The following is a 27,138-nucleotide window of genomic DNA, read 5'->3' as shown; positions in this document are numbered from 1 at the left end:
TCCTCACGTGGTTAACGGTCGCGGGAAGCCGCGGAACCCGAACTTGCGGACGAACTTGCGGAGCTTTTCGCCAGCACTGGACCGGTCAGTCTCCGCTGGACATACCGCGCCGCAGCCGTCGCCGTCGCCCCGTCGGGAGCTTGACGGACTTCGGAGTTGCCGCCGCGCAGGCCCGCTGCAGCCTCAGCCCGGCGCGCCCGATCGCACGTGGCGGACCCGCCCCCTGTGCCAGCCGAGACCTGGACGCCGCTGGCCTCTGCTCGCCGGTCCTCTGTTCTCCGGTGCTCCGCCGTGACTGCAGCCGGGAAATGAGCTTCCTGAGCCGACAGCAGCCGCCGCCCACCCGCCGCGTCGGAGCCGCTTACAGTCTGCGGCAGAAGCTCATCTTCTCGCCGGGCAGCGACTGTGAGGAAGAGGAGGAGGAGGAGGAGGAAGGCAGCGGCCACAGTACGGGGGAGGACTCGGCCTTCCAGGAACCCGATTCGCCCCTGCCTTCTGCACGCAGCCCTGCCGAGGCCGAGGCCGAGCGCCGCCGTCGCTCGCCCGGCGCGGAGCCCAGCAGCCCCGGAGAGCTGGAGGACGACTTGCTGCTGCAGGGCGGCGGCGGAGGCGCGCAAGCGGCGGGTGGAGGCGCCGAGGGCGACTCTTGGGAGGAGGAGGGTTTCGGCTCCTCGTCTCCCGTCAAATCACCTTCGACCGCCTACTTTCTGGGCAGCCCGTTCTCGCCAGTGCGCTGCGGCGGCCCCGGGGATGCCTCCCCGCAGGGTTGCAGGGCTCCGCGGGCCATGGACGACCCCTGTTCGCCGCAGCCCGACTTCCCGAGCACCCCTCCGCACAAGACTTTCCGCAAGCTGCGCCTGTTCGACACGCCGCACACTCCCAAGGTAATGGAGGGGGCGGAGGGGCCGGCTCCAGGGCCTTTAAAAAAAAAAAAAAAAGCCGCGGAGCTGCAGCCCTGCGCGCCACTGCCCGGGTTCGGTTACATAACCGCCCCGCCGCACCCCGCTCGCTGTCCTGCACCGCCACTCAAAAAAAAAAAAAAAAAAAAAAAAAGTTGGCAGCCCCCTTTTTTGGCTCTGCCCAGAAGTTGTCGGTTAAGATTATGTAACTGAACAATGGGCCTGGTCTGTAACTACTCCACTTTACAAAGGGCCTGGTCCCCGCTGCCCAGGTGGTTGAGTATTGGGTCCCGGTGGCCCGGTGTGCCAGGGTGCCGGATTGCTGCTGGCCACCTGACACTCCGAGCCATATGGTGCCTGTTAAATCCGGTGTCCGGGCCTGTAATTTGGGGGGCACGGATGGAAGGAGTTAGGTTTATTAAAGGGTTTGTTCCAACCCCCTGGACTTGTGGTTCCATGTGATATGGCATTAGAGATTCTGCGCGTCCTTTTGGGTCTGTGTGTTTACCGTCGTGAACTCATGGATATTCCAGGTTGCTTTTGATTGTCTTTCGGGATTTAGTATTACGGAAGCTTTGTGTTTATTCTGGAGTTTTCCCTGCCGTTTTGTTGGTCTGTGTGTTAAAACTAATGTGCCTTAAAGCAGTGTGTGTTCAGAACCCGTTCAGAATAGCCGGTGAATATGCATACTGTCATGGTAATACTTGAGAAATCACAAAAACATTAAGAGTAGACAATTTCCAAAATAAAAACTGGCATGGTACCTGTAAGTTTAACACGGGAAATAAGACCCCCTTTTTTGAGAGAACGTTTCTCTGTGTAACCTTGGATGTTCTGGAACCTACTTTGTAGGAACTCGGAGATCTCTGCCTCCCGAGTGCTGGAACTAAAGGCGCCCTACCATGCCCCTCGACATAAGCCTTTTAAAGGGAATCTGTTGATTTCCATGCAACTTTAGTCATAAACCTCGAGCACCCATGTGCTTTTGTGCTTTGCTATTTTATAGGCCGACAGGCCCAGGGCACCATCCCCCTTAGTAAGGGGAGGAGTCCAGTGAGGTGGCCTGCAAAAGCCTACTTGAGGTGGAGGTGGGGATTTTTTTTATGAGAGTGAGTGTTTTTATTTTTAGAATGTTAAAAGAGCCTGTTAATTTTTAGCTACTGATAGGAACTTTTTTTGTAGTTTAGTCACTGCAAATGGTCCTTTTTAGGATTAGCTACGGGTTTTTACTTTGCTATCTTTTGCAGATAAGTAGTTAGTATTCAACCTGACTCCTAAGTCAGCCGCCGTTGGTTTTACTTGAAATATAACTAAGGCTTGTGTGTTGCCCCCTCCCTTGTTCTTTTCTTTCCCCAAGTCGGGTAACGGAACCTCTCTGTGCATGGGCTCTAGTGCAGCGCTTCATTCACAGTGTGCTGCTTTGGGCTACATACTTGGCCACTTAGGAAGGCCAGTTGGAGGTTATACAGAGAAGACTCCAGAGGACGGAGTCCTGAAGATTGTATTTCCCTTTCCTAGAGTTTACTTTCCAAAGCTCGAGTTATTGATTCCGGCTCTGTTAAACTCCGGGGTAGTTCTCTATTCATGGACACAGAAAAGTCAGGAAAAAGAGAATTCGACACACGGCAAACTCCTCAAGTGAATATTAACCCCTTTACTCCGGATCCTGTACTGCTCCATTCCTCAGGACGGTGTCGTGGGAGAAAGAGAGCGTATTTTAATGAGTAAGTATAGTTTGGTTCCTCTGTACACCTAAGGTACACTAATGTAAGTAAGTAAGTAATGTAACTAACGTAAGTAATGTAAAGTAAGGCATACTATCACAATTAGGTTTCTTTCTTTTTTGGTTTTTTGAGACAGGGTTTCTCTGTGTAGTGCTGGCTGTCCTGGAACTCACTCTGTAGACCAGGCTGGCCTCGAACTCAGAAATCCACCTGCCTCTGCCTCCCAAGTGCTGGGATTAAAGGCGTGAGCCACCACCGCCTGGCACACAATTACTTTTTACTGAATGGCATGAATGTCTTCACTATGAAAGTTTTTCTTACATTAGCACTTAGCTCTCAGGAGACAGATAATCAGTTACAGGAAAGAAGTGGTCTGAGAAAGGGAAAGAATAAGAATTGGTGATTCCTATGCCTGGAGAAGTGGTTTAGGCGGCTTAGGTGTTGAGCTCTTGTTCTTGGGGTTTAGTTCTCAGCACCTATGTGGCAACTCACAAATGGCTGTACCTCTAGTTCTAGGGGATCCATTGACCCTTCTGACTCTTCAGGCACTAGGCATGCATGTGATTTTGATACCCACAAAACGCTTATACACAAATCTTAAAAAAAAAAAAAAGCCTAGATTTCTTGTCAGGTTTATGGTGTTAACTAATGGGAGAGAGTTGTTGTGCTCAGGTGGCAAGAGAAGAGGTAGCTAGAGCTCTTTCTTACCTTTGGAGCCAGTGCTTCTGAACCTTCCTAATTCCTTGACCCTTTGACCCCTCAACTAGAGTTATTTCCTTGCTATAACAGTAATTGTAACTGTAATTTTGTTTCTGTTGTGCTTTATAATATTGAGATTATAATATCTAATATTGAGAACCATTGTTCTGAGCTATTTTGGTGGCCCAAGACTTCATTCCTTTTTTTTTTTTTTTTTTTCTTTTTTCTTTTTAGTTTTTCGAGACAGGGTGAAACTTCATTTCTAATGCTTTAATTTTTGTCTATGTGATACCAGTCTAGTTAGTGAGCTTATCTCAGTAGGGACTTTTTTTTTCTATCATTTGAGTCAGATTTTTTTTTAGGGTTACAAAATAAGATGCTTTCTCTTTTGTTTGTATACATTAAAAATGCCTTTCACTCTGTAGTTAGTAGGTAAGGTCTCAAGTTGATGTTTTGGTAAAAACCCATATTTTTTTCAGTTCCTCTGAAGACATGGAAGCCAGTGATTATGAGTTTGAAGATGAAACAAGACCTGCCAAAGTAAATAACTTTTTATGATTTAAAAGTTAATATATGTTTGCATGTTAAATAAACTGCAGAACCTAAGGTAGAATGATATTTCCAAGTTTCATATCTTTGTATTGTACATGGACACTCTTCTCTTACAGAGAATCACAATTACTGAAAGCAACATGAAGTCACGGTACACAACTGAATTTCATGAGCTGGAGAAAGTTGGCTCTGGAGAATTTGGTTCTGTGTTTAAGTGTGTGAAGAGGCTCGATGGGTGCATTTATGCCATCAAACGGTCAAAGAAACCACTGGCCGGCTCTGTTGATGAGTATGTAGTAAACACTTTTGCTTTTGCTTTTTATTCCCTTTGTTATTAATAAACATTAAGGTTTTGGGTAACCAAATACCTAATGCTTTTATTTATTAATTTTAAAGGTTTATTTTATGTATGGACCTCCGGAAGTCCATTGCTTTTAACTGCTAGGCCATCTCTTCAACATCCTAATGGTTTTGTGTGTAGCTCAGACTAGCCTTGGTGAGCTCACTGACAATTTTGAATTCCCATTCTTCTGCCTCAGTTTCCCTTATGGTAGGTGTGTACCACCATGCCAGTTTGCATAATTCTTAATTCTCTTAAGTCACCTTTTAGCATAGTGATAGTTTAAAAAGGCTAGGCTTACTTTATGGTGCATCAGATAAATTGATTATTCCTGAGTAGAAATGATTTAACATCTTATTTATATTGTTTTCTAGGCAGAATGCTTTGAGAGAAGTGTATGCTCATGCTGTGCTTGGACAGCATCCCCACGTCGTTCGCTATTTCTCTGCCTGGGCAGAAGATGACCATATGCTTATACAGAACGAATACTGTAATGGTAAGCACCATGGGAATATTTATTACAATCTTAAGTTTTTCTTTTTGGGGGGGGGGAATGGCAGTTCCTCATGTGTTAGGATACATCCCTGGCTCTCTCTTTGTGTGTGTGTGTACATTGAGATTTTTTAAGCTATTATTTATTTGTTTATTTATTTATTTTCAAGACAGGGTTTCTCTGTATAGCCATGGCTGTCCTGGAACTCACTTTGTAGACCAGGCTGGCCTCGAACTCAGAAATCCACCTGCCGCTGCCTCCTGAGTGCTGGGATTAAAGGCGTGCAACCCCCCCCTCCCCCCCCAAAAAAAAAAAGAAAAAGAAAAAGGAGTGCCCTACCATGCCCGGCTCTTAAAAAATGTATTTTTATGTGCACTGGTGTTTGAGGGTGTCAGATTCCCTGGAACTGGAGTTGCAGACATTTGTGAGATGGCATGTGGTTGCTGGGAATTGAACTCAGGACCCCTGGAAGACCAGCCAATTCTCTTAACCGCTGAATCATCTCTCCAGTCCCCTTGTTAGTATTTTTAAGATAGTTTTACTATGTAGCCCTGGCAACATGAATTTTGAGTTGGAAGCCTTATTCCTTCTGTGACATCTTCATGCCTCAGTAGTAGAACCTGTTAATTGTGTTTATATGCCTTTCACTCAGTGTTGAGCTTCCTGGGAAGACTGAAGACTGGTTGCCTTGCTGTGTATATTTTGGTATTCCCTACCATATAGTATAGTTTATGGGCACACAGGAAAGATTGTCTTAGTCTTATCTTTAGTTTGGCAAGAATGCAAAGAGATCAGCAATTATATAATAAAATTGATTTGGTTTGTTTTGGAGGCTAGGAAGTCTAAGAACATGGCATCAACATCAGAGATGGTCAATCATGCTGTATATTTTCATGTGGATTGCAGGTTTTACTGTGTGGTCCTGGATGGCACTCTGTATTTTCGATGGCAAATCTCATGGTGATAATCTTTTTCTTTGTGGTACCAGGAATTGAACTGAGAGCCTTTTGAATGCTCTCAAGTGCCCTACCACTGAACTATATATATCTTCAGTTCTTTTTTGTATTTTGTTTTGTGACTGGTTTTACTAAGCAGTTGTCCAGGGTTGGCCTTGCTCACACTCTAGGCAAGGCAGGCCTTGATCTTATATTCCATCTCAAGTCTTCTAGGCTTGTTCCACTAGGCCAGACTTAATTTAACATTAAACCATTTTTGAAGGTACAGCCCTGTTTATCTTTTACTAGCACCCTGTTTCTAAAAATTGAACTTTGGGAAACACATTCAAATCATAACAAATATGTTTTCAATGAATACTTATCTTGTTTAGGTTTCTCTTTGTTAGAACATTGATGTTAGTTGCTCATAAAAGGACAATGAGTCCATTTGTTTAAATTTAGCCATTTCTTGAAGACATTCTGAAATCCTGCAATATTCCCACCATCGGTCCAGTCTAGTTACTGCTATAGTTCATTAATACTTATATTAAGTAAGTGTCTTAGAGTCTTATTGCTGTGAAGAGACACCATGACCAAGGTAAAGATAACGCTTGTGAAAGAAAACATTTAATTGAGGCAGTTTCAGAGGTTTGGCGATCTTGGTGAGAAACATGGCAGTGTATAGGCAGACATGGTGCCAGAAGAACAGAGAATTCGACCTCTTAAAGATTTATTTATTTATTTTATGTATATGTATATGCCTCTGCTCGCTCAGGCCCAAAGATTTATTTATTATTATAAATAAGTACACTGTAGCTGTCTTCAGATGCACCAGAAGAGGGTGTCAGATCTCATTACTGGTGGTTGTGAGCCACCATGTGGTTGCTGGGATTTGAACTCAGGACCTTCAGGAGAGCAGTCAGTGCTCTTACCCACTGAACCATCTAACCAGCCTGAGAATTCTACATCTTGGCAGCAGCCAGGAGGAGGTTCTCCCCCACTAGGCAGAGCTTGTTCGTAGGCCCTCAAAGCCCACCCCCACGGTGACACATTTTCTCTAACAAGGACACCTCCTATAGTATTTCCAGTGGTCCAAGCATTCAAACACATGCGTCTATGAGGGCCAAATCTATTCTAACCACTGTGTAGTAAGTTATGGGTTTTTGTTTTTGTTTTGTTTTATATAATACACTTTAATGGTAAAATTTTGACAACACAGTGTATATCTGACACCATCTTCTACTTGAGCCTCTATCCAGGCACCTCAGAAACAGAAAGGCAGTCACTGCATGTCCACTTGTCACAGGAGCCGTAAGAAAACAAAGACTCACTTCTCTGGCTTAGAGTAGTTAGATTTTACATGTTACTATAGTAACATTTACATGTTACATGTTTAAAAAGTAAGTTTTACATGTTAAAAGTTGTCTATATGCGCTTTTACCTCAGTTTAAACAAAACAGGAAAATAAAGGCCAGCTATGTATAGCTTTTCACAAGTCTTTCACCTTCCTTTTTCATTAACCCTTTACCAGAAGTTCTGAATTCCAATCGTTATAGGAATCTCCTTTTATTACAAGTTACCCTTTCACTTTTTACCCTGGCTGTCATGGAATTTGCTCTGTAGACAACTCACAGAGATCTGCCTGCTTAGGCATGAACCATTACATCCAGGTTAAACATACCGTTTTAATACATAATAGGTTGTTTTTATTTTTAAATTGTTTCCATAAAGATAGAGAAAATTATGGTTTAGGAGGCCATGAAGATGGCTCAGTAGTTAAGAGTACTTGCTGGCAATAACAAGCACTAGAGTACAAATTCCAGACTATCTGCAACAAGCTAGGCTTCCTGAATATGCCTCTGAGCCCCAAGTCCTGGGGAAACAAAGACAGGAGAATCACTGGGGCTTCTGGTTTGCAGGATAGCAGAGAAAATGTGAATAAATCCTGGGTTCTAGGAGAGATCTTGCCTCAAAGAAATAGGTAGAGAGACACCAACACCCTTTTCTGCCTTCCAGATGTGCATTCACTTATACAGGCACATAAGCTCATATATATTTATAAAAATATATATATATATATATATATTTTAAAAAAACATAGCTGGTTGTTGTGGTACACTCTTTAATTTCAGTACTTTGGAGTCAGAGGTAGACAGATCTTTTGAGTTTGTGGCCAACCAGAGCTACATAGAGACCCTATTTCCAAAAAACAAAACAAAAAAAAAAGGAAAAAAAAGAAAAGAAAAAAGAAATGTAAGGTTTAGAAACACTTGATAGTAAAGGTTTGTTTTTTGTTTCATAACTAATGGGTAGTAAAGACCCTTTCCTAGTTTAAGTCAGTTTCTTATTTAGAGACAGGGTCTTGCTGTGTAGATCAGGCTGGCCTTAAACTCTGATATCTGCCAGCCCCTACCTCCAGAATGCTGGGATTAAAGATTTGTGTAAAACGGTCTGGTTCTTGTTCTACTCTCAGGGAGTTCCCCCATTTCACTCAACAAATGTACATTCGGCCTACCCACTCCTACTTTTCTTTTTTTCTTTTACCCAGAAAAAGAAACTGACAGTTTATTCTGAGAAAGTGAACAAAAGTTGGTTGCTGAGGTTGATGGGTTAAAAGAAAATGTAAATTGTGTTTTCCCCCAGTGCTGAGAATTGAACCTAGGACCTCTACATGCTCAGCCAGCATTGCATCCTGCCCTTAAAATTGAGACTGTGGCTTAGTAAGTTGTCTGGGCTAGCTAACCTTAAACTCAATTTGTAGCCTAAGCTGGGCTCAAACTTGTGGTCCTCCTACCTTAGCCTCTCAAAAGCTGGAATTATGTGCCTAATCACCAGGCCTGGCATTTTGTATTTTCTATAATTGCAAATATACTAAATACTAAAACAATAAATAAAAGTTGATATCCCAAGAAAGTTGAACCAAGAGATTCTAATAAATATAATTTTCAGGGTGCAGAATTGCAGTTGTTGAGTAGAGAGAGAAGAGAAAATAAAATGTTAATTTTTGCTGTCTCTATTAGGTGGGAGTTTAGCTGATGCTATAAGTGAGAACTACAGAGTCATGAGCTACTTTACTGAAGTAGACCTGAAGGATCTCCTTTTGCAAGTTGGCCGGGGCTTGAGATACATACATTCAATGTCTTTGGTTCACATGGATATAAAACCTAGTAAGTATTACAGGTGCTTTGGCTGTGTTGTTGGGATCTGGATATAGGAAATGAAGTACTTCATTGTAGCACTGGGAAAGAATTGTAAAAGTATCTTACTTTCTTGCTAGGGTTTTATGATTAGACCACTCTGACACCGGCCCAAGTCTTTCATAGTTGGTCTGTTTACATTGGTAAATATTTCAGGACCATGCTGTACATCTGGTTATATCATTACCCTTTTCAGGTTTTATCCTGCTACTTTTTCTTTTCTTTAATATCTTATGCTCATTGGTGTTTTGCCTATGTGTATGGCTGTGTGAGGATGTCAGAATCCCTGAAACTGGAGGTATAGGCAGGTGTGAGCTGCCATGTGGGTGCTGGGTATTGAACTCTGGTCCTCTGGAAGAATAGCCAGTGCTCAAAACTGCTGAGCCATTTCTCCAGCCCCTCTACTTCTTACAAATGGTAGACTTACTCCTACAGACAGACGTCTGTGTTTAGCTGGTGGCTTTCTTGTATTTTTTACCTTCTGCTTTCCGTATGCTTCCTCAAGTTAAAAGAGTAAATGAATTCAAACTAATTCTAGCAAGCAAGGTGCTTTTCTCATTTAAAAACAAAAACTAACCACCGACACAACAACAAAGCTAACTAATTGATTACCTGGGTATGGTGTACACTCTCAATTCTAGCACTCATGAGCCAGAAGCAGGTGGATGCGTAACTATGAGGCCAGCCTGGTCTATAAAACAACAAAGCAAGCCCCGGTACAGTAAAAGTAACTTTTCTTTTCCTGATGTAATTGTTGTTTCTGAGGCTTACTGCTTCTGTCTGCTGTCCTAGTCTTAGTCCTGGAAGCCTCTAAACTCCATACAATCTTATCTAGGCCTAGAATGTTTTTTGCCTCTGAGACTTGATGCTGAGTAAGCTCACCCTTTCCTAGTTAGTTCTTTTCGATCTCTGGCTAGTTATATAATTAACTGTTCTGGCTCAAACTCCGATGCAAGCTGGCACCTCTCTCTCTGCCTCTCCTGAACTGCTGTGTTTGGCCTCATACTAACTTTGGCAATCTGTTCTTTTATTTATTTATTTATTTAATGTGTAGGAGTACACCATAGTTGTCTTCAGACACACCAGAAGAGAGCATCAGATCCCATTACAGGTGGTTGTGAGCCACCATGTGGTTGCTAGGAATTGAACTCAGGACCTCTGGAAGAGCAGTCAGTGCTCTTAACCACTGAGCCATCTCTCTAGCCCGGCAATCTGTTCTAATCTTGTGTCTTGTGCTCATTCTCTGGCTTGTTCTGTCTTCACCTGTATCTAAGACTGTCCCAGTAAAATTGCTTTCTCTCGCTCCTTTCTGCACTACTCTCTCTCTTTTTCTTTTTAAGATTTATTTATTATTATATCTAAGTACACTGTAGCTGTCTTCAGATGCACCAGAAGAGGGAATCAGATCTCATTACTGATGGTTGTGAGCCACCAAGTGGTTGCTGGGACCTTCGGAAGAGCAGTTGGTGCTCTCCACTGAGCCATCTCTCCAGCCCCTTAAATAGCTTCCCTTTTCTCTCTTTTTGGAGAGTTGGGCATATTCTGTTTTGTCCAATCTTTCTCTGATTTTTCACTTTGTCTGCCACTCAGACATCACATTCAAACATGGTGCTTCTTTATACAAAGTAGCTTTAATGTCATTGTTTGGAATTAAAGGTGTATGCTAAGGACTTAGCCACACCATAACTAGAAGACAGGGGTTGGCTTGTTTTTGTCTTTAAGAAAATAACACAGGGCCAGGCGTGGTGGCGCAAGCCTTTCATCCCAGCACTTGGGAGTCAGAGGCAGGCGAATTTCTGAGTTTAAGGCCAGCCTGGTCTACAGAGTGAGTTCCAAGACAGCCAGGGCTACACAGAGAAACCCTGTCTCTAAAAAAAAAATAAAAGAAAATAACACAATATCAGGGTTCACACTGTGATCAAATATCTTGCAACAACAAAGAGAAACTACCCTGAAAACAGAAAAGCGTTCCTGGGGCGTACAGCCTGGCCTTTACCCTTGATGTTGTTGTTATCACTCAGATGAGTATAGAATGTAATAGTCTGCATTTTGTAAGACTTTAAGAATATTATTGTTTTGTTTTGGGGGTTTTTGTTTTGTTTGTTTTGTTTTGTTTTTTTGAGACAGTGTTTCTCTGTGTCCTAGAACTCATTCTGTATCCCAGCCTGGCCTCGAACTCAGAGGTCCGCTTCTTCTGTCTTTCAAATACTAGAATTAAAGGCTGTGCCGCCGCCGCCACCCAGCATGTCAACAATTTTTTACAACTTGGCAATAGTTGGTTTTCTCCTTTCGTCATGTGGCTTCTGGGGATTGTACTCAGATTATCAGGCTTGGCAGCAAGTGCCTTTACTTTTGGAGTCATCTCACCAGCCTTATGGGTGATTTTTTTTTTTTAAGATTGATTGATTGATTGATTGTATATGATGTATACTGTAGCTGTCTTTAGACACATCAGAAAAGGGCATCGGATCCCATTACAGATGGTTGTGAGCCACCATGTGCTTGCTGGGAGGACCTTTGGAAGAACAGTTGGTGCTCTTAACTGCTGAGCCATCTCTCCAGTGCCCCCTCCCCCTTTTTAAAGATTTATGTATTTATGGATGGATGGATGGATGGATGGATGGCTTTTATATTTGGCCTTGTATAGGCATAAATGTTTTACAACCTACTTTTAATAAGGGTTCAACTTCTCCCACCACCTAGCAGAAGTAGTGGAAGAGGAGCTGGAGAGATGGCTCAGTGGTTAAGAGCATTGCGTTCAATTCCCAGCAATTACCTGGTGACTCACAACCATCTGTAATGGGATCTGATACCCTCTTCTGATGTGTCTGAAGACAACCACAATGTATTCACATATATAAAATAAATAATTCTTTTAAAAAAAAAAGTAGTAGAAGAGAAAAGCTATTAGGATATAGGGGAAGTCGACCTGTACAGCAATAGTTCTTTGGGAGGCAAGCTTGATCTTCTTTTTTTTAGCAATTCAGTCCTGTAGCAAACACCAACTATGACTCAACAGCTGTAGACCAGTTCTCTAGGCAGGCAGAGTCCAGGCATGAACTAGCAGCTAAAGTCCAGTCCTTTCAGTAGGCAGACACCAGGCATGAATGCCAGCTGGCCTGAGGCAAGACTACAGAAGCAGCAAGCTACCCAGGAACCCCACAAGCAGTTCTTTTTTTTTTTTTTTTTTTGGTTTTTCGAGACAGGGTTTCTCTGTATAGCCCTGGCTGTCCTGGAACTCACTTTGTAGACCAGGCAGGCCTTGAACTCAGAAATCCACCTGCCTCTGACTCCCGAGTGCTGGGATTAAAGGCGTGCACCACCACCGCCTGGCTCACAAGCAGTTCTTGGTGAGTTTTTCTCAATGGCAGTGTTATCACAAGTTGAGCTCAACAACGCTATATAGTAACCGATACACAAGTGTCATCGCCAAAGTCTCCCACTGCCATATTTATACTCCCGGTCATATTTATACTTCTTCATCACAGGTACTTGTACATGTTATATCAGAACATTCTTTCATGTTTTTGCTTTAGCAAGATATCCCTTTACTTGTGTGCCCAGCAAAACATCATTTGACATAACTAATTTTCCAAAGAACTAGAGTTTCTAGTTCAGCCTATTTTGTTAAATATAGTTATTTTTATCCAACAGGTAATATTTTTATATCTCGAACCTCAATCCCAAATGCTGTCTCTGAGGAAGGAGATGAAGATGACTGGATATCCAATAAAGTTATGTTTAAAATAGGTAAAACTATTTTATTTAACTGTTAGGGTAACTGTTAAAATTAAGGGTGTGGGTGTGTGCATAGGTGTAGTGTGGTTGTGGTGGGAAAGACTGTGCCGTAGCATGTGTGGATGTTAGAGGACAGGTTGAGTGTTAGTTCTCATTCCTCCTTGTTCCAATGTGGGTTCTTTTTTGTTTGTTGTGTACTGCTTTGGATACGAGGGTGGTAGCCTGTGAACCCTGGGATGTTTGTGTCTCTAGCTACCATCTAGACGTTGTCCTGGGTTTGCAGACATGTGTTCCTGTGTTGGTTTGTACATAGGTCTGGAGATATGAACTCTGGTCCTTACTCTTGTGAGGCAGCATTTTGTCCACTGAGACCTTTCCATAGTAGCCTCTTATAAATGCCCCACTGGAGGCCAGGGGAAGCATCCGATCCCCAGGAACTCAGTAACAAGTAGTTGTGAGCTACTGTGTGGATGCTGGGAACAGAACTTAGGTCCTTAGCAAGAGCATCAAATGTTCTTGTCTGTGAGCCATCATCTCTCTAGCCCCTGTTTATATATACTTTGAGACAGGATTTCATGTATCCTGGATATATCCCAGGTCTGCTTCCTTGAGCTTGTTGTATAGCCCAAAAAGCTGAGAATTCCCCTGCCTCTACCTTGAATCATAGGATTACAGGCATGTGCTGTCATGGTTAATTTATGTGGTTATAGATATCAAGGCAGGGCTCTGCATGTTAGATAAATTGTCTACTAACTGAACTACTGTGCTTTTCTAATACCTCTAGGTGATCTTGGGCATGTAACAAGAATCTCTAGTCCTCAAGTTGAAGAAGGTGATAGTCGTTTTCTAGCAAATGAAGTTTTACAAGAGGTAATTTCTTCTTCCTTGGATTTGCTGCATATCAGTTGACAGAAGAATGAATTCTAATATGTTGAAAATTAAGTAACCAGTAGACAAAAGTAGAAAGTTGAAACCTATCTGTGAGGGAGTCTGATGGCACTGAAAGTTGTTCCAGTCACAACTAGTTGAACTTCAAAGTTGTATAGCCTTTCTAGAGACCAAATTGTCACTATATTGATATTTTAAAAAATCACATTTCCAGCTGGAGAGATGGTTCAGTATTTAAGAGCACTGACTGCTCTTTGAGAGACCCTCGGTTCAATTCCCAGCACCCATGTGGCAACTCACAGCTGTCTGTAGCTCCAGTTCCAGAGGATCTGGCACTCGGGCACAGAACAGCAATGCACATAAAAAGAAGTAAATCTTTTTTGTTTGTTTGTTTTTGTTTGTTTGTTTTTTTAAGATTTATTTATTTATTATATGTAAGTACACTGTAGCTGTCTTCAGACACTCCAGAAGAGGGCATCAGATTTCGTTACAGATAAGGTTGTGAGCCACCATGTAGTTGCTGGGATTTGAACTCCGGACCTTCGGAAGAGCAGTCGGCGCTCTTAACCACCGAGCCATCTCGCCAGCCCGTTTTTGTTTTTTCGAGACAGGGTTTTGCTGTGTAGCCCTGGCTGTCCTGGAACTCACTCTGTAGACCAGGCTGGCCTCGAACTCAGAAATCTGCCTGCCAAGTGCTGGGATTGAAGGCGTTTGCCACCACTGCCCGGCAAAAGAAGTAAATCTTTAAAGTAAATAAAATAAAATAAATAAATAAATAAATAAATAAATAAATAAATCACATTTCCATTGACCTAGAATTTTTAGTCCAAGAAGTTTTTTTCTGTAAGAATGATTATGTATACATAGAGAACACTGTGAAAATGTTCTATCTACTATTAAAACGAAAGGTAAATTGTGACGTGTGTCACATAAAGTCTAATGTAGTTTCCTTGCTCTTCTCTCCATGCACATTGGTCTGCCTTATTGAACATATGCATGTATGAAACTTGTATTTCTGCAAGTACATTGTTAGCATATGCATCCTCAAAGGCTAGAGGCTTGCTTCCCAATGTCATGGGCAACTGATAAAGTGGCATTTGTTTGTAGATCTATTTTTATTATTAAATTATTTTATTTACATTTCTAAATGTTCTCCCCTTTCCCAATTCCTCCTCCCAAGTTTTTCACCCCATTCCCCCTCTCCTTTGCGTCTGAGAGGGTACTCTCTTACCCATCCCCACCTCACTCCCACTAGCATTCCCCTTCTTTGGGGTATCAAGTTTCTACAACATTAGGCGCATCCTCTTCCACTGAGGCTAGAAAAGACAGTCCTCTGCTACATATATGCCCAGGGCCAAGGACCAGCCCATGTATGATCTTTAGTTGGTGGCTTAGTCTCTGGGAGCTCTGGGAAGTCTGAGTTAGTACTGTTGTTCTTCCTATGGTGTTGCCTTCCCCTTCTGCTCCTTCAATCCTTCCTCTAACTCTTATATAGGGGGTCCCTACCCTCAGTCCAATGGTTGGCTATAAGCATCTACAGAAAGCTAGTAACAGAATAAAGGGGGGTGGGCCATATTCCAGCCCCAGCAAGCATCAGAGCACGGCAGCTTTGGCCATGTGGCATTGGCTTTAGAGTGAAAACTAAAAGGGACTACTGGGAGAATTGATGCTGGTTAGCTGAAGCTAAGAAATTGTTGGTGATTTAGGAGAGAGGTGAAATTTTCTGGCAAGTGTTTTCTGAGAGCACTAAGAAGCTGTGTTCCAGATATAGCCAAGGTTGTACCTCATATTGCAGCTCTGCTTGGTAATGTATAACAACTACCCAGGCTGTACTGGTTTTGAAGGCATGAAAGGGTCATTAAGAACACCTGAGGCTTGGCAGTGTGAGAGGCTATGGAAGGCCATTGGTGAAGGTACAACCTCAGTTTCAGTTGATGGCCCAGGACTGAAGGGATCATGCAAAGGTGTTAAGGCTAGGCACCATGAAGAGAGCCTATGAGAGAGGCTATTGGTGAAGCCTAGTTGCAGTGGAAGATCCCATTGTATTCAAGAACAGCAACAGTGGAATGGAGTCAACCAGAGCCTAGAGTGCTACAGAGGGCAGAGCTAGAGAAGTGATGCAAGCCCTTTGGTGGAGCCCAGAAGATCCCAGTCATTGGAACAAGAAGTTGTAATGTTGAAGTTGCCTTAGAGACTCTGAGATGTTCAAGATGCCAGAGCTGTTGAATACCTGCTGAGGAAAGCTGCTAAGAGGGAGTGGAATCAGCTCAGGAGAAAGAACTTTGTTGTAGTTAACAAAGATGAGAAAGGAGTGATCTGAAGACCACTTTGACATCAGACATGGCAATGCAGAGTTTGGAGTCTGCCCAGCTGATTTCCTGTTTTACTTTGAGAATTACAGTTAGTAAGTGATTGGATGGATCTCAGAAGAGACTTCTGACTTTGGACATTGTTGAGACTGCTATAGACTATGGGAACTTTGGAAGTTGGTCTAAATGTATTTGTTATTATGCTATGGCTAGGTATGGCCCCCATAGACTTGTGAGTTTGAACAAGCCTATGAGGGTCAGGGAGTAGAATGTGGTAGTTTGAATATGGTTGGCCCAGGGAGTGATGCGATGGAGGTGTGGCCTTGTTGGAGGAAGTGTGTCACTGTGGGTTTGGGCTTTAAGACCCTCCTCCTAACCACCGGATAGCCAGTCTCCTCCTAGCAGCCTTCAGATGAAGATGTAGAACTCTCTTCCTGTACCATGCATGCTCCCACCTTGATCATAATGGACGGAACCTCTGAATTTGTAAGCTAGCCCTAATTAAATGTCTACAAGTTGTCTTGTCATGATTATCTCTTCACAGCAGTAAAACACTAAGACATCCTACATCTGATAGAGGGCTAATATCCAGAATATACAAAGTACTCAAGAAGTTAGACTCCAAAGAATGAAATAACCAAATTAAAAGAGGTCCTGAGTTCAAATCCCAGCAACCACATGGTGGCTCATAACCATCAGTAATGAAATCTGGCACCCTCTTCTGGTGTGTGTGTCTGAAGTCAGCTACAGTGCACTCACATACAATAACAAAGAAATCTTTAAGAACAAATGATGAAGATCTTTTACTTTCTTTCCTAGCCCAATGTCAGACTCTTGTCAATATCCTTGAAATGGCATCGAGAGCTCGCCACGGTGCAGGGAAATGGATAGAACTAGAAAATAGCATCCTAAGCAGACCCAAGAGGACATTATAAGTCTATATTCAACCCCTCCCACTATATATTATTTGTAGTTTCATCATCTTCCTAGATTTAGCAGCTTATTTTCTGAATAGATGCTTAAATGTGGCATTCAAAAGTGTATTACAGAGACCATCATGGTGTGCAATCTTATTTTAGCTAATACCTTAATTTTTTTTCTCTTTTAAATTTTACAGAACTATAGCCATCTCCCGAAAGCAGATATTTTTGCTCTTGCTCTCACAGTCGTATGTGCTGCTGGTGCTGAACCCCTTCCCAGAAATGGAGAGCAGTGGCACGAGATCCGGCAGGGTCGGTTACCTCGGATCCCACAAGTGCTTTCCCAGGAGGTGACAGAGTTGCTGAGAGTGAGTATTGTACTAAGGAGGTTTTTTGTTTTAGTTTCTGTTTTTTCTTTTTCTGAGACAGGTTCTCTATGTAGCTCTGGCTGTTCTGGGAACTTGCTCTATAGACCAGGCTGGGCTCTGCCTCCAGAGCGCTGGGACTAAAGGAGTGCGTCATCACATGTTGCTCTAAATAGTTTGTAAGCATTACTTTGCTTTTGTTTTTTAGGTTATGATTCATCCTGACCCAGAGAGAAGGCCTTCAGCAATGGAGCTGGTGAAGCATTCAGTGTTGTTGTCTGCATCTAGAAAGAGCGCAGAGCAGTTACGAATAGAATTGAATGCTGAAAAATTCAAAAATTCTCTTTTGCAGAAGTAAGGAGGATTTTATTATTGTTGTTGTTTTTACTCTACCTTTCTCACTGATTCTCAGATTTTAACAGCTCATTTAGGGTTTTGTCAGACTTTGTAATTTTGTGTGAGAGAACCAAAGTGAGGCAGTGCTCAGGAGGTGAGATTTGCCACACATACATTAGGACCTGAGCTTGGATCCCCAGCCCACTGTAAACACTGGGCACAGGCTTGTGTCTATAATTTCAGCACTGGCAAGGCAGAAATAAGTAGGTTCCTACCAGCTCAGCTGAATCATGATGTTCCAAATTTAGTCAGAAATACTATCTTAAAAATAATAATGTGGCGAGCTGGAGAGATGACCCAGCAATCATGAGTATTGACTGCCCTTCCCGAGGACTGAGGTTCGATTCCCAGGACCCACATGAAGTCTCACAACTGTCTTAACTAATTCCAGGGAATCCATTGCCCTCTTCTGGCTTCCTTGACACACAAACGATGCACAGACATACATGCATATAAAACAATCACTTATACCCATAAAGATTTTTTTCTAAAGTTTTATGTTGCAAAACCAAAGATTTTGAGTATTAAAAAAATAAGGTGGATGTCAGTTGAGGAAGACATCTGCTGCTGACCTCTGGTCTCTGTGTGCACAAATGTAAGAAGGCTGTGTGGACAGCTCTGTTGCCTGGGGTATGGGATGCTCTGTATTTACTTTTCATTACCTTTAAGGCAAAATCAAAGCAAAAGTAGGATTTGAAAATGTGTTTGCGGGGCTGGAGAGATGACTCAGAGGTTAAGAGCACTGACTGCTCTTCCAGAGGTCCTGAGTTCAAATTCCAGCAACCACATGGTGGCTCACAACCATCTGTAATGAGATCTGATGTCCTCTTCTGGTGCATCTGAAGACAGCTACAGTGTACTTACATATAATAAATAAATAAATCTTTTTTTTTTGTTTTTTTTGTTTTTTTTTTTTTAGGTTTTTCGAGACAGGGTTTCTCTGTATAGCCCTGGCTGTCCTGGCACTCACTTTGTAGACCAGGCTGGCCTCGAACTCAGAAATCCGCCTGCCTCCGCCTCCCGAGTGCTGGGATTAAAGGCGTGCGCCACTTTTTTTTTTTTAAATGTGTTTGCTTACAAGTGGCCATTATCTCTAAGCTCTAAATCATGGTAGAACCTAAATCAATCTGTAACATTTCTCTCAGAGTCTCAACAAAATTAATGTTAAAGCATTTTTTCAGCGTGTTTTACAAAACAGTGAAGTAAATGGCAATTATGTGGCTACATGATTTTTTATTGGTAATGTATTGTTGTAAGAGGGGCATTTGTCACTGCATACATGGAGGTCAGATGACACCGTTTAAAAGCCTGTTTTCTCATTCTGCTATTATCTGGGCTTCTCCAGGGATTGAATTTAGTCTGTAGACTTGTGTGACAAGTGTCTTGCTTGCTAATCTTTGCTAACCAACTCACCAACTTGTAATGATTCTTTTATTTGATCTGAGGGACTTGGCAGTTTCAGAAAGCTGGTTGCAAAGATAAAGTTGTTCAAAATTGCATGGTGTGCATATGGATATGCATCTGTACAGGAACTGAGGGTGAATATCAGATGTCTTCCTTTCTCCACCTTAACGTTCCCATTTCTTCTTCAACACAAGGATTCTCTGTGTAGACCAGGCTGGCCTCAGAGACCTGCCTGCCTCTGACTCTGTGAACAAATGTGTACACCACGACACCAGTTTCCTACATAAGGGTCTCTCATTGAGCCTGGAGCTTGCCAGTTCAGCTAGATTGGCTGTCTGGGCAAGCCCTTAGCATTTCTTGTTTGCTTCCCAACTCTAAGATTACAGACATACCTACACTGCATCTCACCCTCATAGCTGAAGACCATATCTATGACTCTAATACTAAGCTAAATCCTCAACCCCCCACCCTGCTTCCTGGTTGGGTGCTGGGGGTCCTCATACTTGGGCAGCAAGCACTTTACCCATCTTCTCATTCCTGTTTTGTTTATCTTTTCAACTTAGATTTCATTTATTTTTTGGGTGTATGTGCAAATGCCATGTTTTGATCTTAGGAATTCTGGTATGAATTCTGGCCATCAAACTCAGGTTGTCAGGCTTGGTGGCAGGTGTTATCACTGATGAGTCTTTTCACCAGCTCCAGGGGTGTCATATACCATTATAATGCATCCAAGAGTCATTGTCCACAATGGCTTGGCTCCTCCCACTCCAATCACTGATTGGGAAACAGGTTTGCACCTAGCAGTGGTGGTGCACGCCTTTAATCCCAGCACTCGGGAGGCAGAGACAGGGGATTTCTGAGTTCAAGGCCAGCCTGGTCTACAGAGTGAGTTCCAGGACAGCCAGGGCTACACAGAGAAACCCTGTCTCGAGGAGAAAAAAACAAAAGAAACAGGTTTGCCTGCAGCCTGACCTTGTAGAGGCATTTTCTCAATTGAGGCTCCTAGTTTGTGATGACTCTAGTTTGTTTCAAATTGGCATAAAACTAGCCAGCACAGTGATTGAGTTTGTACTTGGCTTCTTAGACTCTTTCCATAGAATTAATGCAGTAGGTAAATTAAAAGTCTTGCTTCCTTTCTATTTTTGTAGAGAACTCAAGAAAGCCCAAATGGCAGCCAAAGTTGCAGCTGAGGAACGGGCACTCTTCACAGATCGGATGACCACTAGATCCACCACCCAGAGTAATAGAACTTCTCGACTTATTGGAAAGAAAATGAACCGCTCTGTCAGCCTTACTATATACTGAACTGCTCACATTCCCCAGCCCTTCCCCACTCAAAGGAAAAACTGTGACAAGAGGAAGCTAGGTTGGAGTCACTGCTAGAGCCCACTTCGTGAATTACTTGCCCATTGGTATCAGTAGTTTTCCTAAAACGTAATGCCTTCTGTGACTTTGTGAATTACAGTTGAGAGCTGTATTCTGACTTGGCTCTGTCAGGCTTTTGTCTCATCTTCCCGTCTGTTTCATGTAGGATGTCGGTCACTGTTGGATGTTCCAGCCCGCTTTGCAGGGTGCGCCACTGTGGTGGTGTGCTGCTTCTCAGTCACTATTGCAGTGTGATGAAAGGTGTCTTTCCTTGTTGTGACCTGTAGAAAGGACTCAAGGGCTTTACTGCGAACATCCTCTCCCTTCAAAAAGGGAAATGCTCAGAGACTCAGTACTCCTCCGCCTCCAATGTACCTGTGTCAGTCTTGCATTTCTTTTTTCTATGTGAATTACACTTGTATATCCAACTGGGAGCACTTTAGGCATCGTGTGCGCCATGGGATGGTCATTCTGTGGAGGCCTTGCCTTGTGAATTTGCTGCTATTTTAGTTTCCTCTTGCTGTAAAACTAGCATTAAACAATCATTGTTGTTAATAGGCTTTCTTTCAGAACAATTATGTGAAATATATAGCTGCTCTTCATGAAAAGCAGCTTCGCATCTTTTTCTTTGGACTTTGAAGCTACTGCATTGAAAAAGTGCACCTACCCCTCCTTGTTTGAATGCTGTATTAATGTAGTATAATTATTACTGGTTATGTAAATTTTTCTTATAATGTCCCCTGCCTTTAAAACATGTTTCCTTCCTCCTGTCAAGTCTTGTACTTGGTTGTATGGTTAGCCTATTTTTAAATGTTTTGCCCAGTTTCTCTTCAATATTTGTGTATATAAACTGATCTTGGTAATACTGTACATAGCTGTTTAAAAATACCAGAATGACTTCTGACTATTCCAAGTTTTCCACAAAATACATTTTACCTGTGAATAGCCATTTGACTAACAATATTTGGCTAGTAGATGCTGCCCTCCAAAAGGAGGGGAATGTCTCACTTGTTTTCCTATTAACTTTGGTCTGAAACACATTTGCACTTGTCTGTTTGACTTGTGTCTTATTAACATGTCTGGTGTATTAAAAGTCATTCTGTGCTTATCTTAATTTTCTGAATCTTCACGGTGCCTGTTTCCTACTTTAGAGTCCTCACTGCTCATTACAGAATGCGGATAGATAGATATAACTCGCTAAGAGCAGAGTGCACTTCCTCTTTGAAACAGGTTCTCACCTTATAGTCCAGGGTGGCCTGAAACTTAGCTGCCTCCCTTACCGCCCTAGTGCTGGACTTATATATGGAACTAAAGATGTGCTTTAGTCCTTGCTAGGATATCTTGAGATCCAAGGGAAGTTTTGTTATTACCAATATAAATAATACATCTAAGCATATCACATGTTCATACACATGACACTAGAACTGAGGTATAATTTTAAAGGTTCAGCTGAAGTGGATAAAATATGCAACTCCTAGCTTTCTAAACTAGTCTGAATCACAGAAAAGCTTATAGTGTTAAGAAACTGGCTTGTGTGTACATTTACACACAAGACAACCCTGGGCCTTGCCCTTGTCAAGCACTCCTCTAAACATCCAATCCAACATACTTTTATTTTAAAGGTTTATCTGTATTTATGTTTTGTCTGCATGTGTCTGTGTATACCATGTGTGTACCTGGTACCTGTGGACATCAGAAGAGGGCTTCCTCAGGTTCCACTGACCTGAAATTACAAATGATTGTGAGCTACCATGTTGCTTCTGGAAACAGAACATGGGCCTGTTGCAAGAGCAGTAAGTGGTCTTAATTGATGAGCCATCTCTTCACCTATTTTGGTATTTAAGAAAAACCTTATTTGGAGGGTTCTAGTGAGATGACTCAGCAGTTATATGATGGCTCTTCCAGAGGACGTGGGTTCATTTCCCACACCCACATGTCAGTTTATGCCTGTAATTCCATACACCCTCATACAGACATATGCACATAGAATAAATCCCAGCATTCAGGAGGCAAGGCAGGCAGATCTCAGAGTTTGAGACCAGCCTGGTCTACACGGAGAGTTCTAGGACAGTCAAAGAAACCTTGTCCCTCAAAACCAAAATTTAAAGGAAGAGAGAAAGAAATCTTAAACCATCTGCAAGTAAGGTATTTTTTGTTGAGTCATTTTTATCTGTTAACAGAAATAGTTTGGGAAGCTGGCAATTCAGCATAGAGTGTTTGCAGTCAAATGTGGTGACCTTATTTCAATCCCTCAGATCCACATGGGAGAGAACTGACTTAGAGTTGATCTGTGACCTTTCCCTGCATGGCCTGTCACATGTTCATGGCACTGTCTTAGTTATGGTTTTACTGCTGTGAACAACATTAAATTAAATGACCAACATTTAATTGGGGTTGCTTATAAAAGTTCAGGCCATTATCACCAAGGTGGGAGTATGGCCGCATCCTGGTAGGCATGGTATAGGAGTAGCTGAGAGTTCTACATCTTTTTCTTTTTCTTTCTCTTTTTTTAAAGATTTATTTATTTTATGTAAGTACAGTGTAGCTGTCTTCAGACACCCCAGAAGAGGGCATTCAGATCTCATTATGGATGGTTGTGAGCCACCATGTGGTTGCTGGGGTTTGAACTCAGGACCTTCAGAAGAGCAGTCAGTGCTCTTAACCACTGAGCCATCTCTCAGGCACCAGAATTCTACATTTTCATCTGAAGACTGCTAGCAGAATGCTTGATCCCAGGCACCTAGGACAAGGGTATTAAAGCCCATACCCACAAGGCCATACCTCCCAACAGTGCCACTCCCTGGGCCAAGCATATACAAATCATCACAGCACACACACAAATAGATAAATGTAATTTTAAAGATGATTAAATATGTGCTAGGAGAGATTACTCAGCAGTTAGCACTTTCACTCTTGCAGAGGACTGGTTCATGGCAGCTCACAATTTTCTGTAATTCCAGATCCGTGGCCTCTAATGCGCTCTTTTGATCTCTGGCCACCAGGTACACACATAGTGTACATACATGTGTATAAGCAAAACACATTAGTTTGTATGATTATTTTGATAGCATGTATGTATTTGCTTGATTCCTGTGGAAACCAAAAGAGGGTATCAGATACCCTGGAATTTAAGTTACGGGAGACTGTGAACTGCCCTGTGTAGTGCTGGGAATCAGACCCAGGCCCTCTGCAAGAACAATACATGTTCTTAACCAAGGCTCATTTTTCCAGCTCCCTAAAAATTGGGGGGGGGGGGGGAATAAAAGTTTTTGCTAGAAAGAGTGGTGATGCATGCCTTTAATTACAGCACTGGGGAGGCAGAGGTAGGTGGACCTATGTGAGTTCAAGGCCAGACTGGTCTACAGAGCAAGATTCAGGATGGCTAGGGTGACATAGAGAAACCCTGACTTGGGGGAAAAATATTTGTTTACTAGGGATAAAATGGAGTTTCTTAGAAATACATAATAAAAAGAAAATGTGCTGTCCCTGTTAGAGGGGTTGAGTAACATCTTGAATAACAATTCAAAAATATGAAAGATTATCCAAAAATACTAAGATGCAAAGTTCTATTATTGTTTGAGGCAGATATTTACCATTGATAAAACTTTTGAAAGCTTGACTTTAATAGAAACCAAAAGTGGGTGGAAGGAGGAACCAAGTATAATTCACTTCAATTAAAACTGTTTGCTTTATCATACCAGAAAAAAAAAAAATGATGCTAAGATGTGAACTGTACCCCTTTAGTTTTGAGTTAATGTCTTTAAACTTTTTGATTATATTTATTTATTTTGTGGGATGTGGGAGGGACTCATGTACCATGATGTTTGCCCATGGAGGTCAGAGTGCTGCCTGCAGGAGTCAGCATGCTTCCTCTGTCATGTGGGTCCTGGAGATTGCTCTCAGGTCTCTGGGCTTGGCAGTGAGCACCTTTACCCACTGAACAAGCCCCAGGAAGAAGAATTTTCAAGCTTTGATTTTTTTTTTTAATATATTTTGTCCCAGAGGTCAAGAAATTATGGAATTAACAAAGTTCCCAGGCTGGATCAAAGACATGAGTTCAATCCCAGAATTCTCATTAAAAAAGCCAAGCATGGTGATATGTTCTTGGGGCTTGCAGGCCAAGCTTGCCTAGGCATCTTAGAAATCTCCAGGCCAGTGAGAAACTTCCATCTTCAAATTCATGGTCAATGTTACCAAAGAAATGACAGCTCAAGTTGTCTCATTGCAACATGAAAACGCATGTGCACGAGACACACAGAAACAGAGACAGGGGAGGGGGAACTTGCCTATCAGTAGTATCAAGAGATGTCCCAGTGATTAAGATTTCGTGCTGCACTTGCAGAGGACCTGAGTTCAATTCTAGTACTCATATCAGGTGGCTCACAACTGCCTATAACTCCAGTGCTCAGGATCTGACTCTCTCTGGCCTCTGGACAACAGAAATGCAATATATCTCTAATAGAGAACAAAAAGAAACCCAAACCCACCCTAAACTATTTTTTTTTAAACAGTTTTAATGTGCCTGAGTCTCTGCATAGATAAATGAGGGATCTGAGGTGGCTACGAGGGTATGAAATATCTGGGCACTGGAGTTACAGTGTGAGACACCTGATGTGGGTGTAATGTTGGGGACTGAATTTGAGTCCTCTCCAAAAACAGGACATGGTCTTAATCTCTCTAATTATGAACTTGTTTTTTTTCCGGACAGGGTTTCTCTGTAGCCCTGGCTGTCCTGGAACTCACTCTGTAAACTAGACTGCCCTCAACTCAGAGATCTGCCTGCCTCTGCCTCCCAAGTGCTGGGATCAAAGGCGTGCGCTGCCACCTTCACCTGGCCTGTACGTGAACTTTACAAGCAATTTGTGAACTAGTTTTAGGAAGGTTTTGGAAGTGTTTTAGATATTGTGATAATCTTAAGTGAAGCCTGGGACTAGCACCATTGAAATGATTTATAGACTGAATGGGTCTTTCCCCTCAAACCTGGTAGCATTGTTAGAAGTTTCTCAAAAACAGTCGATTTCCATTATAAATTAGGTAGATAGATAGATAGATAGATAGATATATAGATAGATAGATAGATTAGGTCATCATTGGAACTGTTCCTCTCCCAACATTTAGCATCAACAGCTTTGGAGAAGCACTCACCTGAGCATCTTTGAACTTCTTCTTCTTCTTCTTCTTTTTTTTTTTTTTTTTTTTTGTGGCAGATATTCCTAATTTTCAATGCAGTTCAAAGGTCTGTGGAATAAGGAGAAATAGCTGTGTATGCTCTAGGAAGATTTACCAGGAAAAGGTGACATGTTCTGTCAAAACTTCATTAAGCTAAGAGTCTGGGAGACCTCAACCATTCCAGCCTTCAAAGAGAATTACCTTGAAGAAACAGAATTCGTGTTGTTTAGTTGTATGTAGCTAATAAATATTTCAAAGAGCATTTATTTGTTTTGAGTGCTGACATCCTTATGGCATAGAATGGGTTCAGGGTACAATAATTTTGGATTATTTTCACAAAGGGGTCATCTTTGTGAAGGCAAAAATGTAGAGGCTCAGGTTGGAGAGATGGCTCAGCAGTTAAGGGGACTCAAGTCTGGTTCCTAGAACAACACTGGGCAGCTGATGACCTGTTAACTACAGCTCCAGGGGCTCTGACGCCCCCTATTGGCCTCCTCAGGCACTTACACATATAGACAAGCAGACAAACACACATATAAATTAAAAATTTAAATATATGGAGGTTCAAACCATATAGGAATAGGAACTAAATAAATAGAATTGCAGCTCAGATATCGCTGCGCTTTCTCTGGGTGTGTGAATTTATTTTTTATTTTTTGGATGTGTACAAAAGTTGGAAGGAGGCTGGGCGTGGTGGCGCACGCCTTTAATCCCAGCACTCGGGAGGCAGAGGCAGGCGGATTTCTGAGTTCGAGGCCAGCCTGGTCTACAAAGTGAGCTCCAGGACAGCCAGAGCTATAAAGAGAAACCCTGTCTCGAAAAACAAAAAAAAAAAAAAAAAAAAATACAAAGAGGATTCAGAAATGACCCAAAGATGAGCCAACACAGTGGGCAGTAGGCTGGGTTTAAAGAGAAGATGATCAAATAGAGGCAGATCTACATCGTTTTCAAGAAGTATAGCTAAGGAAGGGCAAAGCAGGAAGGCTGAGAGCCTGTGGGGAGTCTGCTGTGGGGAGTCTCAACAGCTACCATGAAGTATTTGACAAGTACATTCCTCATAAGAACTCAATGACAAGCTACCATCCAATCCAACAGATAAGATGAATGTCTAAGTTACACAGCTGTGGTGTCAGGATTCAGACTTAAAATGTTGGGTTGAAGCACAAGTCAAAGCAAGTCCTGTGAGCATGGACCAGAAGAGGAATCCCTGTGGAAAACAAACTTGGACGTCAAGGCCTCTCAGCAGCTGGAATTGTGCCGTCAACGGAAGGAGCCCCCACAGGGATGGAGGATGGCGCTCATGGAAGCAACACTGTAGGAAGGGTTGCCACACAGTTCCATTGCTACCGTTCTCAACAAGGGGGCCGGAAATTTTTCTGGGTACACTCATCACTTTAAAGGAGGTTTTTTTGTTTTTTTAATATTAAAATTAACTCCATAAGAATCCTACATAATGCATTTTGATCATGTTTTAAAGATTTGTTTTAAATTAAATAAAGAGGGCATCAGATACTATCTTAGATGGCTGTGAGCCACCATGTGGTTGCTGGGAATTGAACTCAGGACCTTTAGGAAGAACAGTCAACTGCTCTTCATTATTGAGCCATCTCACCCTGACTACTGAGATTAAAGGTGTGCAACACTACCACTGCATGGCTTTTTTTTTTTTTTTAAATAATCCATCACAACCAATTTTTGGCACACATAACTCCTGGTTGTGGGACCATTCACTGGGACATGGTCAA

At 42.3% G+C, this 27,138-nt stretch overlaps 1 protein-coding gene across 3 annotated transcripts; it reads left to right on the top strand.

Annotated features, from left to right (window-relative positions):
- Window positions 1–25,590, top strand: Wee1 (WEE1 G2 checkpoint kinase). Of its 3 annotated transcripts, XM_085841403.1 has the most exons (12): window positions 1–884; window positions 2,418–2,623; window positions 3,802–3,862; window positions 3,991–4,163; window positions 4,589–4,710; window positions 8,663–8,809; window positions 12,494–12,589; window positions 13,362–13,447; window positions 16,892–17,062; window positions 17,268–17,413; window positions 20,008–20,099; window positions 25,432–25,590. In XM_085841403.1, the coding sequence occupies exons 1-12, from the start codon at window positions 309–311 to the stop codon at window positions 25,548–25,550; spliced, it is 1,995 nt and encodes a 664-aa protein (XP_085697529.1). In that variant the 5' UTR covers window positions 1–308; the 3' UTR covers window positions 25,551–25,590. The 3 variants fall into 3 exon arrangements, with proteins under 3 accessions (XP_085697529.1, XP_021024176.1, XP_029335729.1); XM_021168517.2 differs by lacking the exon at window positions 25,432–25,590 and having other exon boundaries at window positions 20,008–21,338; XM_029479869.2 differs by lacking the exons at window positions 1–884; window positions 25,432–25,590 and adding an exon at window positions 1,214–1,432 and having other exon boundaries at window positions 20,008–21,338.
- Window positions 25,591–27,138: the final 1,548 nt, after the last annotated feature.

Source organism: Mus caroli, unplaced genomic scaffold, assembly GCF_978045245.1.
Source record: "Mus caroli unplaced genomic scaffold, Mus_caroli_1 scaffold_8, whole genome shotgun sequence".
NCBI classification, from domain to species: domain Eukaryota; kingdom Metazoa; phylum Chordata; class Mammalia; order Rodentia; family Muridae; genus Mus; species Mus caroli.
This window is presented reverse-complemented; position numbering and strand designations above follow the sequence as displayed.